A 15,466-nucleotide genomic window follows, 5' to 3' on the forward strand; every position below is an offset into this window, starting at 1 on the left:
CACCAAATTTAGATGACTAGTTTGATTTTTTTTAATTTAGTATTTTAGTTTTAATGTTGTTTTTTTTTTAAGCTAAGTATATGATGTAGTTTCACTTTTAAATTAGTAATGTAGTTTTTTATTTTTTGCATTTGTGGTGTTTAATATAATATATTTTGGTATTTTAGTTTAAATAAAAATAAAATTAAAAAATAATGATTTAAAATTGAAATGAAAAGTGGATAAGAGATAAGGCATGCACTAGGACTCCAGCAGAAATATAGGGCATGATGATTTGGCAACTACTGGTGCTTTCACTGGGGCTTCTACTAAGGCATCAACCGAGAAATGTTAAAAAGATAGCTATTGGCAAAGTTAATCATTGATTCAATAATCACCCGCTAATTAGCAGGCACCAAGTATTCACCTCTGCACAAATTCTCCCGCCGTCTATTTGGGCCTAGGGTTTTCAAATTCGCTTCCCTTTCTTTTTCTGACGGATTACCTGCACTCGCGCATGGATGCCGTTTGAGTATGCGAGCATGCCTATAAGAGTGCATGAGAACGGCGGAGGATTTGACATCAGCTCCCGCGATTTGGCGATGGTCAGTACGGAGGAAATTTCCACGGCGGTAAATAGTCAGTCCTTGCTGCTGCTGCCGCCGACAGCCAGGACTAGTGAGCTCACCATTTCTTTCCAAGGCCAACTCTACGTGTTTCCTGCTGTTACTCCGGAAAAGGTTCGTTTATATCTTCACTAGTTAACGTTCAATTTCGAATAACCTTTACTTGATTACTTAGCAGATTTTACATACAGAGATTATCAATTATTGAAGTTGTATTTCTACTGTTTTAAGTGTTTATGCTGTTTCACTGTGTTTATTTCTACCGGGTTGTTGAATGTTGATGATGTCTTTGGTGTTGTTTGGAAGTACATTCTCTTACTTAAAAGCTTTATGAATCTAAAGCAACGGGTAAAATGAAGATATAATGAGATGTTTTTAGCTAATTGGAACCGAAGCTCATAAACTACTTAATTTTTAGGTGGAAGCAGTGCTGTTGCTCCTGGGAGGTCGGGAGATGCCAACCAGTATTCCCAGCTCTGAATTACTATTACAAATAAATGATAAGGTACTTCTGTTATAACTATAGGTGTGGCCGTATAGCTTCCTAAAGATTTTTGATGCAGTGCTTTTAAGTCACAAGCATGATGTGTGATGTGTGAACTGGGCCAATAGGGTGTAGATGATGATTTGAGCCAGCCTACAGTTTCTCGGAGGATCGCGTCATTATTGAGGTTTCGTGAGAAGCGGAAAGAGAGATGCTTTGATAAGAAGATGAGATACTCCTGCCGGAAAGAAGTTGCTCAGAGGTAATTTTAGTTTTCAACTGATCTCACTTTTGTGTAAAGCTACTACTGAATCATTATGAGAATGGCTACAATAACATAAAAATTTCCAGACAAGTTTATGATGAAATGGTAGCTGTTGTAGGTGTGTTTTAATGGTGCATATCTCCTGAAAAAAAAAATTCATTCAACTCATCACCCCATATAGCCATATATAGGTCATAATGAATAATATGGTGCCTATATGGTACAGTGACTTGTGTGGAAATATTGCCAAATGCCAATTATTTGTCTTGTGTAACATGTTGTTACTGCTACCTGCATTTTCTTTTGATTCCTCAAGATGAACATGATTCATTCTTCAATAGTTTATTCTTTTTTCTCGTTGAATATCCGCTAGGATGCTTCAGAAAAATGGTCAATTTGCTTCTGTTAAGGATATGTCCAAAATATCTGATGATAATTGGGATTCCGGCAACAGCACTCAACCAGTACCAGTGTGAGTATGGAGCTTTCCCTAACTTGCTAGTAACTGTGAACTTAGTTTGATTCTGATTTCTGCTTAATCACCTACCGAATACTGATAATGAGGTTTAGATCTTCTCACCTCTGTCTCCTCAGTCCTCGCATAACCTAAATCTAGCCTGATAAATTATAGTAATAGGCCTGAGTCAGTGATGAATGAACTTACTTCTTCTATATGAGACTCTTCTTTCCTGGAACTAGTGTGCATAGATGTCAACATTGTGGAGTTTGGGAAACTTCAACTCCAGCAATGCGTCGGGGTCCAGAAGGTCCAAGAACACTATGCAATGCTTGTGGATTAATGTGGGCAAACAAGGTGCTAATTTTTGGGACCCTGTGACACTCACATATGTTAACCTTTTAAAAGTTAATTTTCTGTATCGTTGTTTTGGAAATATTCCCATGCTATCGTACAGCACTTCTCATTATCTTATATTGGTTTTAATGGCTTTCTAGGGTACTCTGAGAGATCTTGCAAAGGAAGGTGAACATGTGTTCGAACAAAATGAACTAGTATGTGATGTGTTTGTGAGTTCCTAACTTCCTAAATTTTCAATTTGCTTTTCCACAGTAGTTTGTATCAGGGAAACTTTATTATCTGTTATTTTTGGTCGTTTTGCAACACCCTAGTTCAGCACTCATTTTAAGATATATAGCTTACTATATAATCATCTGACAGGAATCTCTAGAATGCAGTCCTCATGCTAATGAAACAACTGATTCATACTGCAACCAGGATGAGGTAGTAAAAGTATCTTTATGCACCTTTTTAATATAACCCTCATTCTGGAAATTCCCACAAAGTTCATGTATATAATCTGTATATTTTTTGGAGGAAACATATCTGATGCCCCATCCAGAAATGTGTCAAAAAGTTGTTCCGTTAGTTTTCCAGCTTGCTCCAAATATGTTTAGATTAACATTTGGACAGTTTGCTGGACATAGAACTCCTTGTACAGATAAAGTAGGCTTTCATGGAGTCTGGAAATCCTTCATTGAGTTATTCAGAGCCAAGCAATTCCTAGAGCACAGAGATGTTTTCGTTAGCATATAGTGTCCTACACGAGTACATGATACAAAGGCTTCCTCAATAATAATCAATCCAAAATAATATTCCCAATGAACTGACTGGGGTGTATACTGATATGTATATTTCGCTCTCTACAGCAAAGGGACCAAGCTAATGACAAATTAACTATGTTGTCAGCACTACATGACGAATGCCCCTTAAGTATTTCAACATAATCGCCTTCATATAGTTCACAAATTTTAGTTGTTGCTTGTCTGTAGCAGGTAATGAAACAAAAAGGCTACACAGTTCTACTGCAGTCCTGATGACTATGGCCTGAGAAGCTAGAAAAACATAGTAATCTTACTGAGTTGCTTGTTTGGTTTAAATTTGATGGGTGGCATTTGCAATTTGATGTTCAGGTCACTTCAGTTGGTTGATGATAACATGTTCATGATTGATCCAACTGCATCATCTTCAAAAATTTTCAGGAGTTGATTGGTATTACTGAAAGAATTGCTGATGATTCAGCAATTGGAATAGAGCATCAATCTGCAAATCTTGGTGAGCAGGTGATTGTTCTCATTTCTCTTTTTTTAACTTTGCCAAAAGTACCTTTGTGCTGCATTCTACTTGCATAACATATTCTGTGACACTAGTTTTTCCTCGTAGGAGAAAGGACCTAATACTAATTTGGTGCATCTAGTTGCATCTAGGTGATGGTGAACACACGTGCTGTTTGCATGCATATATTGTCACGAATATTTCACTGTGAATAGAAGGAACCTGGTTGTGATTTGTCTAAGCCACGACCATGGAATGGTGAATTTGACTTAATTGCATAATCATTTGGTTGTCAAGTGGGGTTATTACTTCAAGAACTTCAACAAATAGTCGACAAATACTGGCCAACCATAACCAGTATGAGCTTATGGAGTAGTATTATGTTATGTATTCCATCACTGAAGAAATTTCTCTAATCAATAAATACATGTTCACATTTTCCATGTCTTTATCACAGTCGATGGCATTATGGGGGATCATATTTTCATCTTATTGATGTATATTATGGTTAGCAGGACTGGAACCAAATTCAAGATCCCAGCTAACTCTGATGATCAGATCCGTTCTTGGTGGAATTCAGTTACAGAAAGATAGATTTCCTCCATGATCTGAATAACTGTTGTGTGCAGGATGATGTTGATCAACATGTAGGTGCCCAATGGCCTGCCTGGGCGGAACCATACCATTGTCGATCCACACAGGGGTGACATTATCATGTACAGGAAACACTAGGAAATAGATAATTTGCTTCAGTACTGAGCATTTTGATTTCTTCCCGATGAGCTTATCCCGAAACATAATTTCCACCACAGAATAACAAATGATAAGAAATGTTGATCAATATCCTCCATCACGCAAGACTTAAAAAATGCAAGATGGCAAGGCAAAAATTCAGTGAACAAATGGGCACTTAAATGTGATGTTTCAAACAAATGAACAAACATCGCTGCTGAGATTCTTCAGATAGAAAATGGGACAAGTTGACAATCTAATCAAAAAATAACAAACAAACGAATAGCTAGTAGTATGAAATTACAAAGACTCGGTAGTACTATACAGTGTTGTTTGAAAGCTTGTCAGAAAAATAGCATTTTGCAACCAACCCTTGTTCTAGAAAGAAAGGTTGCCACTGTTGGACTAGAGCCCACCAAACAGCTCCTTTATTTATTAGAAGCTTTTCGTAAAAAGCAAATACTTATACTTCTACAACCGTCACTTATATAATAGGAGGGATATCAAAAAAATATAAGTGGTCAATTTAGTTATTCTTAATTGAACGTTATGAATACCGACTCCACAGAACTGACCCAGAGAGCACGTTTGGCTATCGCCCGTGATTATCGCATAGCAAGTCACTTAATGACACATAGTGGTTTTGCAGCAGTCCTCAAGAACCTAAAAATCGGGTGTTGAATAAAGACCGGATATCGAACTGCGTCCACTACCATTGGTTTCTGGATAATAAGGTGAGTGCAGCTCACCAGAGTTCGATGACCTGCGTGACTTGGAGTTTTTTGGCGACGCACCGTATAACTCGGCTGAACCACTGCTGGCGTTGTATATAGATGAGGTTGGAAGCCCATGGATCTTTGGAAGACCTGTTGGATCATTATTCAGGCTGTAACCCCTCTCAACTGTTTCAGCTTCAAGTGGCAGTTCATCCAATGTCTACAGCACCCAAAAAAAAGGTATTATTGTTAAGCACCGCAAGCCACCTATTCAGAAATTACAGAGCCACTGGAAAGTAGCACTACTTCCTCGTGCATACAAACTAGGTGTCAACGGAGAGTATATATATGGTTTTACTATTTAGTCTTAAGAACCTGGGATATGCATCATCTAAAAATTTATGTGCAAGGGCCCACTCAACTTCAAAGCTTGGAATTTTGTCAGCATAATTGAAAACGTTGGGGGTAAAGCAAGAAAACGACAATGAGAAATTGCTGAGCATGCCTAAAGATATGAACATCCATTTAAATAAGGCTAGGATGGTGCCACTAGTATGTAAACTCAAGCTAGATTAAATTGGTGATCTCTGCACCTTTTCACATGTGTACCCCATGGTATAAAGTCTAAACCACAAAGATAAGTATCAGCTAAGATCTGCAATTTCAAAGACTTACTCGGAATGCTTGCTGCAGGACCCGAAGTGTCTCCCGGGTACGCTTCCTCTTTGTGGCCACCTCATCAGGTTCCTGTAACATTTCTTCAAACAAGTTGTCTCTGCTCAAACACAACCAAGAACGTGCATTAGCTATATAAATGTTCGGGAGAGGACAGAAGTGCTTTAGACAAGGGAAGAGGGAGGGGAAAGAAGTTAGTACGGAGTACAATTTAACACAGCCATCATATCATATTCAAATGTCACAACAGTGAAATAATGAACGAAAAAGGAAATAGACTGTCAGTCGAATTTCTCATCCAATTTTCTTGTTATAGGTTGAGAGTAAAATCAACCAAAAAAAAAACATTTTCTTACTATGGCAATCTACCCTTCTTTGTCTGGCTTTTTTGCAACATGCTGATTTACAATTTCTTAAATTTAACATTACCATGCTTCCACCATATATTCTCATCCTACTTTTTCTTGTGCATCATCTACAAGTACCATAGTTTGGAAACATGACATACCGGTAAAGTTTTTTTATGAAAACGTTATGAAGCTCTCTTTTTGCATGGTGAACCTGCGAAAAGAAATATTCACCTGTCCGGTTATGATCAAGGAATTGCAGCTTAAGATGCATCAATTACACAGTTTACATAAGTACTTATAGTGATTGCGAAAAGAAAAGGATAACAGAACAGATGAGACTAGTACATAGACGGCAGCTGCATCTCTAACCAGATATTCACAAAAAATAAGAGAACGGTAGAAATTGAACTAAAACCTAAGCAAAAGAAATTAGAATACCAAAAAATGCATAATAGCCTTTGGTACTGAATCCTCGATGTTCTTCCGTACGATATCATAATATGATCTCAGCAACAGCTTTGTAATAACAATCTCCACAGCCTCTTGTTCTGAGTGGGTTTCCAAGGGCCTCAATACACTAGGAGGCTTATAAAATAATAACAAAGTCAGTTAGATGGCAACGAAAAAACATCTCCAAAGCATGCAACTGATGACCAAAGAGGATATACCTCTCTCAAATGAATCATTGAGATGCCCTGTTCCATGGTCTGAATAGGTTCACTGAATGGTTTGCTGGTCGGATTTTCTTTTATGGTGGTACGACTGTCATGGCTGCTGAAAATTGAAGATATTCCCCAAGATGAGCCAACATTGTTGCCTGTTTGAATATGCAATTAAAAACGTTAGATCCATATTGCTTGGCGAACAGTCAACAACTTTCTATCTAAAATCCAAAAAATGTTCTCAAGATAGAGAAACGTGGATCCTCCAAACAGAATTCAAGACTATAGGTTGAAACCTTTTTAAAATTTTTATTCAGTTCTTACGATAGGAGTACTTCTTACCATCAGAAGTTCAACAACATTTCCCGGCTAAAAATTGAAAGTCGTGTTTAGTTCTCACAATATAGTACTTTCATTTCAGTGATAGGAAGAGGGAGTGCAACTAATGAACATAATGGACTTTTTTTCAAAAATGGAAAGAAAAATTGGTTACAACCCTAACCATTATTTACCAATTGGTTTGGAAAGTAATTACTCACTCTGTCCCATTAAAAATGAAACATTTTCCTTTTTGAGTTGTCCCATTAAAAATGAAACATTTCCTAAAATAGAAATAATTTTATCTATACTTTTCCCTCTCTTGCTAGACTCTCTATTCTCTAACTCACAAAACAACACTACATAAAATCAAGTGCCGAAAAGCAAACGTTTCATATTTATTGGGGCGGAGGGAGTATATTTTAACAGATTTTGTTAGCAGTCTATTAGACCCATCATCCCCTTAAAAGGCGTAATAAAGGGAGAGGGTTGCCCAAACTTATATATTGATGACAAGATCTTTACTAAGTTGATGTCGGACAACAGGGTAACTTCAAAACAATCTATGAGAAAAGGATTCCAGCAGTATTTTCTTACTCCTCTGAGGGGTTGGTTTCATCAGATTTTCAGAGTTTATTCAAACAGAAAAATTTCCTGAAATAACACGTAGAAATAAATTACAATTCTACCTGATGAGGAATTTTTCTCTAATTCTGCAGCAGGCCGAGCACCCTTTTTGCCAAGGAAAGAAAAAATGAATCACTTTTAAAAAAAAATTGCGGATCCACGGGAACTTTGGGAACCAGTACAAAATTCACCTGCTCCGGGACAATTCCATTCCCTTGCCTGGCAAGAATAGCACGGGACTTTAGATTTTTTTCCGAGTTTGGTGCTTTATCTGAATCTACTGCATCCTGATTGATAAATGGCAACCATATATTAGTTAACATGACATTGTTAGGAATTGGAGGGGGCTGTAAGCCTGTAACTCATCAGTACAAAAATTGTGGACCTTCTGCCTTGAAACTGGTGCTGCAATCCTGGATGATTTGGTCTGTTGCATTGCTATCTCTACAGCTTTACTCCCGCCAACAAAATTTGGATGGGAAGTATTTATATAATCCATCTATAAATAGGGTAGTTATGTTTCAGCAAAGAAAATGAATCACAAGTTTCGTGAAAATGAATATATTGTATGCAAAAGTTCAACTCTCTCCTTATATGAAAAGATTCAGTCGATTCATGTCCCAAATCACCTTAGATAGGAAATGTTTAACCATTTCCTTACATAAAAAAGGTTCAGTCCCTTCATATCCCACATCACATTAGATTCATTAGACTGGAAATCGTTACTAACATAAGATCCACTACTAGATCAGATTAACTATGGTTAAAACCTTCCACGTGATTTTGTTCTAAGTTGAGCAACATTGACAGGAAATAACACATTTCACAAATCAGTATTCACATTTCCAAAACATCAAGCACATATTCCAATAATTGTTTGAATTCTGCAGCTTACACTTTTTCATGATATTAAAGAGATTATATTATCTATACTGAATCCATAAGACAGGTTCATCAATAAAACAGACAGTTGGCACTAGAGGAAGAATGAAGCATATTCTGTATCAAATCCTTAGATGAGAGAGAATATGCAGTGTCGGCATTTTTATGAGGCAAACAAAAGTATGTTAAGGTATGAAAAAGAAAAGGTAAACACCCAGATGCACATTACCTCCATTTCAATTATATGACCAATCATTGTCTCTGAAGGCTCAAGACCTTCTCGCAAAAAATTACCAATAACCTCATCCATGCGCTTCCGTAGGACAGGAAACCGTTGCAATTCATTAACCATACAACGATGGCTCATCTATAAACAACACCCAGATAACATGTTCAATAAAAATGACAAAAGGTAACAATAGGCAGATCCAAAAGGTACTTTGTATAAATATACCTTCATTAACTCGTCATATATAAATCTGGCACATTGAAGACTTGGATCCAACAAGCGAGCTATTTGTCTTCTAACAAGAACCTCAAATGGAACCTGTGTGTTTGAGGTTATTTGGCATGACAGAAAATACAACATTAAAAGAAAAAACACAAAATGAAAGCCGCTTGAAGCTTTCCCTAGATGTTAAATACAGAACAAATAGAAAAACAAGGTGGAGAAAAAACCTACTTCCGGTACAAACAATGCAGACCTGGGACCAGTTGCATTTTGGATGGCAGTACGGATGTCATCATCAGTTAAATCCTCACAGGGATCTACTTCCTGCAGAAAGAGTGCAGTAAGCAAATAGAAAATATACAAAGGAATTGAGTGGATAAAACATCCATAAGTATGAAGCTCAAGAAAAACTGCATCTTAGAGAAGGTAGTACAGCTTGCAGAAAAAAATGTGTTCAGCATCTCATCATCAGAGCAACATAATTCCAAACTAATTTTTGCGTAGTTTCAATGGATGGGGAAGTATGCAAGCTCTGACATGTTCAAACATGTTTTGCTTTTTAGCAAGTGTGTCTACCTTTGATCACTTTATTCTGATGTATTTCTGCACTAATCTTTACGCAGAGTTATTAGCTTCCAGTTTTGACAAGTTGACAAAACAAAGGAATACTGAAGTACAGAAACCTCAATCATATTCATGTTTCCTTAATCTTCGAGAAAAATTCAACATAAAGTCAAACTCAAACATGACTAATTTACAAATCTCACATCTTAGAAGGATCAAACAGGAACCACAAACCTCCAAGCTTTTAACAAATATATGTTGGAAAATGTAATGGATTCTTGCTCCACCAGACAGCTCAGAAGTTGACATCTCTTCATTTTTTCCTTCAATCATGGAGGAGAATGCTGTTTTGAACAAAAAACAAGCCCCACAAGTAAGCAGCATTTACACTAAGTCATTTTTGGGTGGAGATTTAAAGGAATGCAGCAAAAGGACAAATGTTTGGTCATCAAAGGTGGGACATTTTCACATTTGTTCCATTTTTAGACAAAACACAAGGACAATTACAATTGCTAACTGGGGCAAGTAGCACTAGATGCTGACAGTAAAGCTACCGGTCAAACTTTTATATAATCTATGAAGTTAATTTAATTATTAACTGCATAGTTTGCATACGAAGAATACACGAATTAGTTTACTATGCATTAGTAAAACAGTACTACAAGATAAACAAGCACTTCTGTACTTGTGTCTAGTCATGAGTGGTTGATGTGTTTACAGAACAAGTTGAAGTAAATGTCTGAAATTTTAGCATGACCGCGGATACAAGCAGGACCACTTGAGTAGTAATGATGTTGTCATATGTGGAATGACAAAGCTTGTCTAGCAGAGTAAAATGTCCTGATATGTGAATTATCAATTATGTAATACAGTAGTATCTAATAACTCTAGCTCACCTCCTCATATACAAGAATTTTGAATTTTAAAGCAGTGCTGGTGCAAAATCCAATTAGGGGGGATAATTGATGATGATAAGTGACTGTAATAAAGGTCTAACTTTGGAGATTAAATGAGATGATTTACTTATCTAATGAGTACACAGTTGCATATTTTACCCTCTGAGTACTTTGAAAGAATGTTCAGCAGCAGTGCTCCTTGGCCAGCCTGTTCATCAAAAGGTCAGATATTAGGATCAAGATAATTGGCAGTATAGCACCAACATCCATACATACGGTCAAATCACAATCATCAAGAATACAAACAAACCTTTGATTCAGTAATTTCTCCGTAGCTAGCATGCTCTTTTGCAACAGAGACCAGCGCAGCACTAATGCGGGTTTTCAATCCTGGAAGAACAGTCTTAATATGTTGAACAAGAATCTGTATCAAGAACAAAGCCAGCATCAGGGAAAGCCGAAACTCAAAGGTACCTGTTAGTTTTCATAAAGCATCAACACCAATATGCCCAGCTCTAAGTATAGTGGTATATCTTAATTTTCATTGAATTCATTTTAAATAAGACAGACAGCATTTGAGCATCCACGAGCTTCAACAAGCAAACTAAATCACAAACTGAAGGAAATGCACCATGTCATTCCATTGGCAGGTCTTTGCTCAGTTAGGAACCCAGGTAATAAGCATGCAAGTGAACGAATATGAAGCAAAACCATGCAAGGATTATAAAAGAAATCACCAACTACCGAGACTGGAATAAATTAAGCAGCCAGTTATCCAGAAACTACACGACACGTCGAAAATATATTTACTTTCAAGGATACATACAAGAACATTTCACATAATATATGAATAGGAGTATAGGACACAATGTACCATTATATACCTGGTTTAACTTCTTGGCCAACTGAGGTACCCCACAGCGATCAGCAAGATCACTGTACACCTGCAGAACATATATTTTAATCATCAGAAAATAAGAATTAGTTCCAGAAATCAGCTCTCAGCTAAAGAAATCAAGGTCATACGCGACTGCGAAAGAATTTCTCTTCTGCTACAAGTGCATCCTTGATGCTCCGATTTAACAGAATATCCTGCACAATTAATAATCATAAATGGCATAAGCTGTGTTTGCGATTTCCATCTGGCATCTTGCATAAAACACCGCACTCTTTCTCTCCCATATGAAGTCCTGTCAATTGTTCTCTATACATTGGGAACTATCGGAGGCACTATAAGTTAATATTCTTAGACCAACTCTAAGAATTCACATCAACAACAAATACTGCATCTGCATTGTATTAAAGTATCCTCAAAGGTCGATACTAGTACTATGCAATGGTTCTACTTTTATTGGAGTTAAAGCATGTAAACCTTCTGGCGACTAATTTAAATCACCAGTTAGGCATATACCGTAAAGATATTTACAGGCAATAATTTCATAATGGAGAAAATAAGGGGCACTAAAACAGGCACCAAAACAACTGAACCTAACAAGACACGCATCTTCAGTCACCACCTAAAAATATGGAATACATAAGAATATTAAAATTCTATTTCTGAATGACAGCATGATAACAAAATTCTAAAGGTTTAACATAAGGAATTTAATGAACATCATATTGTGTAGAAAGTAGAAACAGGTAACAAAATGGTCAGTAAGAATAAGAAAAATCACCTCTTGACTACGATTAACAACACCTACATAACCAAGGCGAAGTGGAATAACTTTTCCAAGTAAAAAGTTGCGAGCATCAGTCCCCCTGTCCATAATGTCCAACTGAAACAGCAAAGCGCCACCCAGATGAGAACAAAAGCACATTTTAACTCGGAATTAAATATAATTATGATGTTAAATCTCACGATTCTCACCTTAGTAATTACCCCAATCGTTCTATAACCTGCAGGTACATAATTGAAAACATAATTCCCAGAATACAGATACTAACACTAGAGTACATGCTAGATAGATGCTGACTATATAGAGGGGATTAAAAATGAAGAGTATAGACTGAAGAAGATACCATCAGGGTCAGCCATTCCGGCCATTTGAAGTGCATCTGAGTTTGCCAGATCAGAATTTGCCGGTGTTACAGCCAGTATCAAGCAACTTGGACGCTTGATATATGACATTATCATTGTTCTAATGCGAGCTTCAATATCTGATGGCTGATCGCCCACAGGAACTTTAGTTAAGCCTGGTAGATCCACAAGTGCAATGTCTAAAACATTGGGGGAGAAGATCTTTAAACGGATCTGTTTGTCCGACACACCTTTGTTTCCCCCAGCTTCTCTATCAGTTTCAGCCTAAACAACATTTAAGATGATCAAATACGTTTAAGAAAACTATGCATCACATTCAAATCTGTGAAGGGCCTACACTCAATATGACACAACTATACTAGGATTATTAACTAAATAGAAGCCATCAGAAGCTAATCTTACATATTCCAAGTTACTATTTCTACCAGAAGTTGTCCTCATCTAGGTGCAATTATGACAAAATGAAGAATTTAAAATAGTATCAAGTCACCAGTGAAATAATGGACTTGTAAAAACACCAGCATTGCATTTTCCCTAGCAGCATCCACAGATACGCATTACTGAGTCACTGACACGCAAGAACTCATTAATACTTGCAATTCAAAAGAGAAAGGAATATAACTATAAGAAGTTCTAGGTTTTAAAATATGTTCAGAATTTCCATCATTTCCCATCAATTCAACTATTTCCCCAGAACCCTTCAAAGGAACATAAAAAGAGCAACTCACTACCCCCAAATCTTAACATAATGTGCTTAAATTTTGAGTACAGTGTTCACACATGTATTCTAGCTATTGTCAATTAAATTTGGTCCTGACCTGTATCTATGTAAGAAGTCATATATACATATTGATGCATGACAAGCTCTCCAGTGAAGGGACGTTTGGGCCATATTATGTCCTAAAATTTTTCAAGATCTTCGTATCCTAGGTTTAAATCAGCTTGCCAACACGCTTCAAGTCCAATCCATCTAATTTCAAACTATTTTCATTTTCTGTAACTTATCTCTTCCATACATGATACAGGTAGCAGCTTCTTCACTAAAGTTGCATTTTCAATATCTAAGCACAGTTATGTTGCAGTGCTTGATAAAATACAATATAGTAAGAAAATTACCTGAATCTCCTTCCGGATATCATTGAAATCAAAGAACTTCCTCCCATTCAAATGCAAAAACTCCCCCCACTCGTCTTCAGTTCCGTCGCCTTTACTTTTGTTATGGACCAGCTGCAGCACTAGCGGTCGGCGCGTGCAGATATCATTGCCACGCGGAAGGAAATCGCGTCCAACAAGCGCCTCCAACACACTGGATTTGCCGCTGCTCTGGCTTCCCACCACTGCCACCTGCGGAAGCTCGATCGTTGACTGGCTTCCGAGCTGAGAGAAGATGTCTTGCAGTTTATTCACTATTGGTATGACTGAGTGTCCTAGCGCCGCCGCCGTACCAGTAGCGGAGCTCGCCGCCGCCGCCGACGATTGCTCTTCCGCCATGGAGTTGGCTGATTTTAGTGATTGAAAGGTCAATTATCGAGTTTAATAATTGCGCGAATTATCTAAATCTTTGGACTAAGATCTGGTGTGTGGGATCCCGCCAGTGCTTTGCTGTAAACCCTAGATAGGCGTCGAGTGTGTGATAAGAGGTGGATGAGAGAGAAAGCGTTTTTTTAGAGAGAGAGAAATAGCAGGATTTGTGACTATGAACGCAACCTATCTCACAACTAAGAGACCAAGACAGAGGTGTTAAATTTTACTAGTACTAGTTTGAAATCAAAGTCCCTACGTTTAATATCTACAGATTTAATCAAATAATACACAATTTATAAAGTATGAAAAAATTTAATAAAAATAGTAGTATATTATTAGTGAAGGACCGATAGTATTATTGGCGAAGAACGTAGCTTAGAGCATCGTCATTCATGCTCTTAAATAAGAGCACGGAGGTGGGTTCAGACCCACTTTGACTTCTTGTCCTTAGCAAGAGCACAACACTCATATTCATACTCTTCCGCAAGTACAAACTCAAGGGTCTTACCATTATATTATTCAATTTAAATACTTCAATTACTAAAAATACATTAAAATATAAAAAATATATTAAAATATAAAAAATACATAATTAAATCCTAAAAAATAAAAGTTACATAATTAAAATCCTAAAAAATAAAAAAATACATAATTAAAATCCTACAAATTAAAAATTACATAATTAAAGACTAAAAATACCCTGGTGGAAGACTAGTCATCTGTCCCCAATGTTCTTCGGAGACCCGTATCATTGCCACATGTGTTGCAAGTTGATCGGGAGTCATGTTAGACCTATTGGTCGCATTGAGTTGACCCAAGAGGGCTCACAACTAGTTGGTCGAGGGTTGAGGTGGCACAAAGGGAGCGGGAGCAGGGGCGGATGGAGTCGGGGCGCGACGGCGGTTGGTCGTCGCCTTCTTCCTTCCTTGCGGCCGGCGGGAACTGCTCGGGCCAGCGTCGGGGCTACCCAAGTTAGTTCCGGCAAGTTGGGTAGCCACTTCATCGGAGGCACCGTCGGATAGGGCTAACGACCTCGACCGTTTGCTGGAGGAGCTGGAGGAGGATGCTACTACGTCACCCCTATACTTCTCATGAAGCGCCTCCTGCCAACAGCTGAGGTACTTGAACGGTTTCAAGTTTAAGGATCGGTAGGTCGCCAAGGCGGCACTGATGATGTCGAGCTCGCTCTTGCCGCTCCCCGCCGACCGCTCTTCTTGGAGGTAATACCCCTGGAACTTACCGATTGCGTCGTTGGCTCTGTAGATGGAATTGCGCACCATACTATCATTGCGATATATGGTTCCCCCCGGCCGGTTTTCATTGTACAGACGAGTGACGCGCCACCAAAATGTTTCCCCGCTTTGGTTCATACCAACGTCCGGATCTTCGGAGACTGCCAAGTAGGCTTTGAATAACTGGATCATCTCATCCGGAGTGTACGGGGTGCGGGTACCACGAGTAGGAGGAGTAGGAGTAGGAGTAGAGCTGCCGCTCTCTCTCGATCCGGGTTCGGTGCCCATCCTATCGCCCATCGGGGGCATCTTGGTCGTCCACCGGGTAAGACTGGTAGCCACCCGGAACTTGAGAACCTTGGGTTTGAGAA

The 15,466-nt window shown here is 38.1% G+C and overlaps 2 protein-coding genes across 18 annotated transcripts; one reads left to right on the forward strand and one right to left on the reverse strand.

Annotated features, from left to right (window-relative positions):
• The first annotated feature begins 354 nt into the window (after positions 1-354).
• LOC125185509 (GATA transcription factor 24-like) lies at positions 355-4,204 on the forward strand. 15 transcript variants are annotated; one of them, XM_048082048.1, is made up of 9 exons: positions 355-719; positions 1,024-1,110; positions 1,218-1,351; positions 1,738-1,830; positions 2,054-2,168; positions 2,309-2,380; positions 2,532-2,594; positions 3,353-3,433; positions 4,055-4,204. In XM_048082048.1, the coding sequence occupies exons 1-9, from the start codon at positions 501-503 to the stop codon at positions 4,130-4,132; spliced, it is 942 nt and encodes a 313-aa protein (XP_047938005.1). In that variant the 5' UTR covers positions 355-500; the 3' UTR covers positions 4,133-4,204. The 15 variants fall into 15 exon arrangements, 13 of the variants coding, with proteins under 13 accessions (XP_047938005.1, XP_047938015.1, XP_047938016.1 ...); XM_048082058.1 differs by lacking the exon at positions 4,055-4,204 and adding an exon at positions 3,143-3,218 and having other exon boundaries at positions 1,728-1,826; positions 2,309-2,365; positions 3,353-3,438; XM_048082059.1 differs by lacking the exon at positions 4,055-4,204 and adding an exon at positions 3,146-3,218 and having other exon boundaries at positions 1,728-1,826; positions 2,309-2,365; positions 3,353-3,438.
• On the reverse strand, positions 2,634-14,048 carry LOC125185507 (dynamin-related protein 3A-like). Of its 3 annotated transcripts, none has more exons than XM_048082045.1 (21): positions 13,456-14,048; positions 12,321-12,603; positions 12,169-12,197; positions 11,975-12,076; positions 11,325-11,390; positions 11,183-11,242; positions 10,609-10,722; positions 10,458-10,506; positions 9,637-9,746; positions 9,070-9,162; positions 8,842-8,934; positions 8,617-8,754; positions 7,891-8,004; positions 7,697-7,792; positions 7,568-7,610; positions 6,567-6,715; positions 6,337-6,483; positions 6,057-6,109; positions 5,549-5,648; positions 4,907-5,093; positions 2,634-2,873 (listed from the first exon to the last, which is right to left on the reverse strand). In XM_048082045.1, exons 1-21 carry the CDS (start codon positions 13,828-13,830, stop codon positions 2,857-2,859), a joined length of 2,418 nt encoding a protein of 805 aa, XP_047938002.1. In that variant the 5' UTR covers positions 13,831-14,048; the 3' UTR covers positions 2,634-2,856. The 3 variants fall into 3 exon arrangements, with proteins under 3 accessions (XP_047938002.1, XP_047938003.1, XP_047938001.1); XM_048082046.1 differs by lacking the exon at positions 2,634-2,873 and adding an exon at positions 4,359-4,820; XM_048082044.1 differs by lacking the exon at positions 2,634-2,873 and having other exon boundaries at positions 4,359-5,093; positions 13,456-14,046.
• Between the last annotated feature and the right edge of the window lie 1,418 nt (positions 14,049-15,466).

This window comes from Salvia hispanica, chromosome 4 (genome assembly GCF_023119035.1).
Source record: "Salvia hispanica cultivar TCC Black 2014 chromosome 4, UniMelb_Shisp_WGS_1.0, whole genome shotgun sequence".
NCBI classification, from domain to species: domain Eukaryota; kingdom Viridiplantae; phylum Streptophyta; class Magnoliopsida; order Lamiales; family Lamiaceae; genus Salvia; species Salvia hispanica.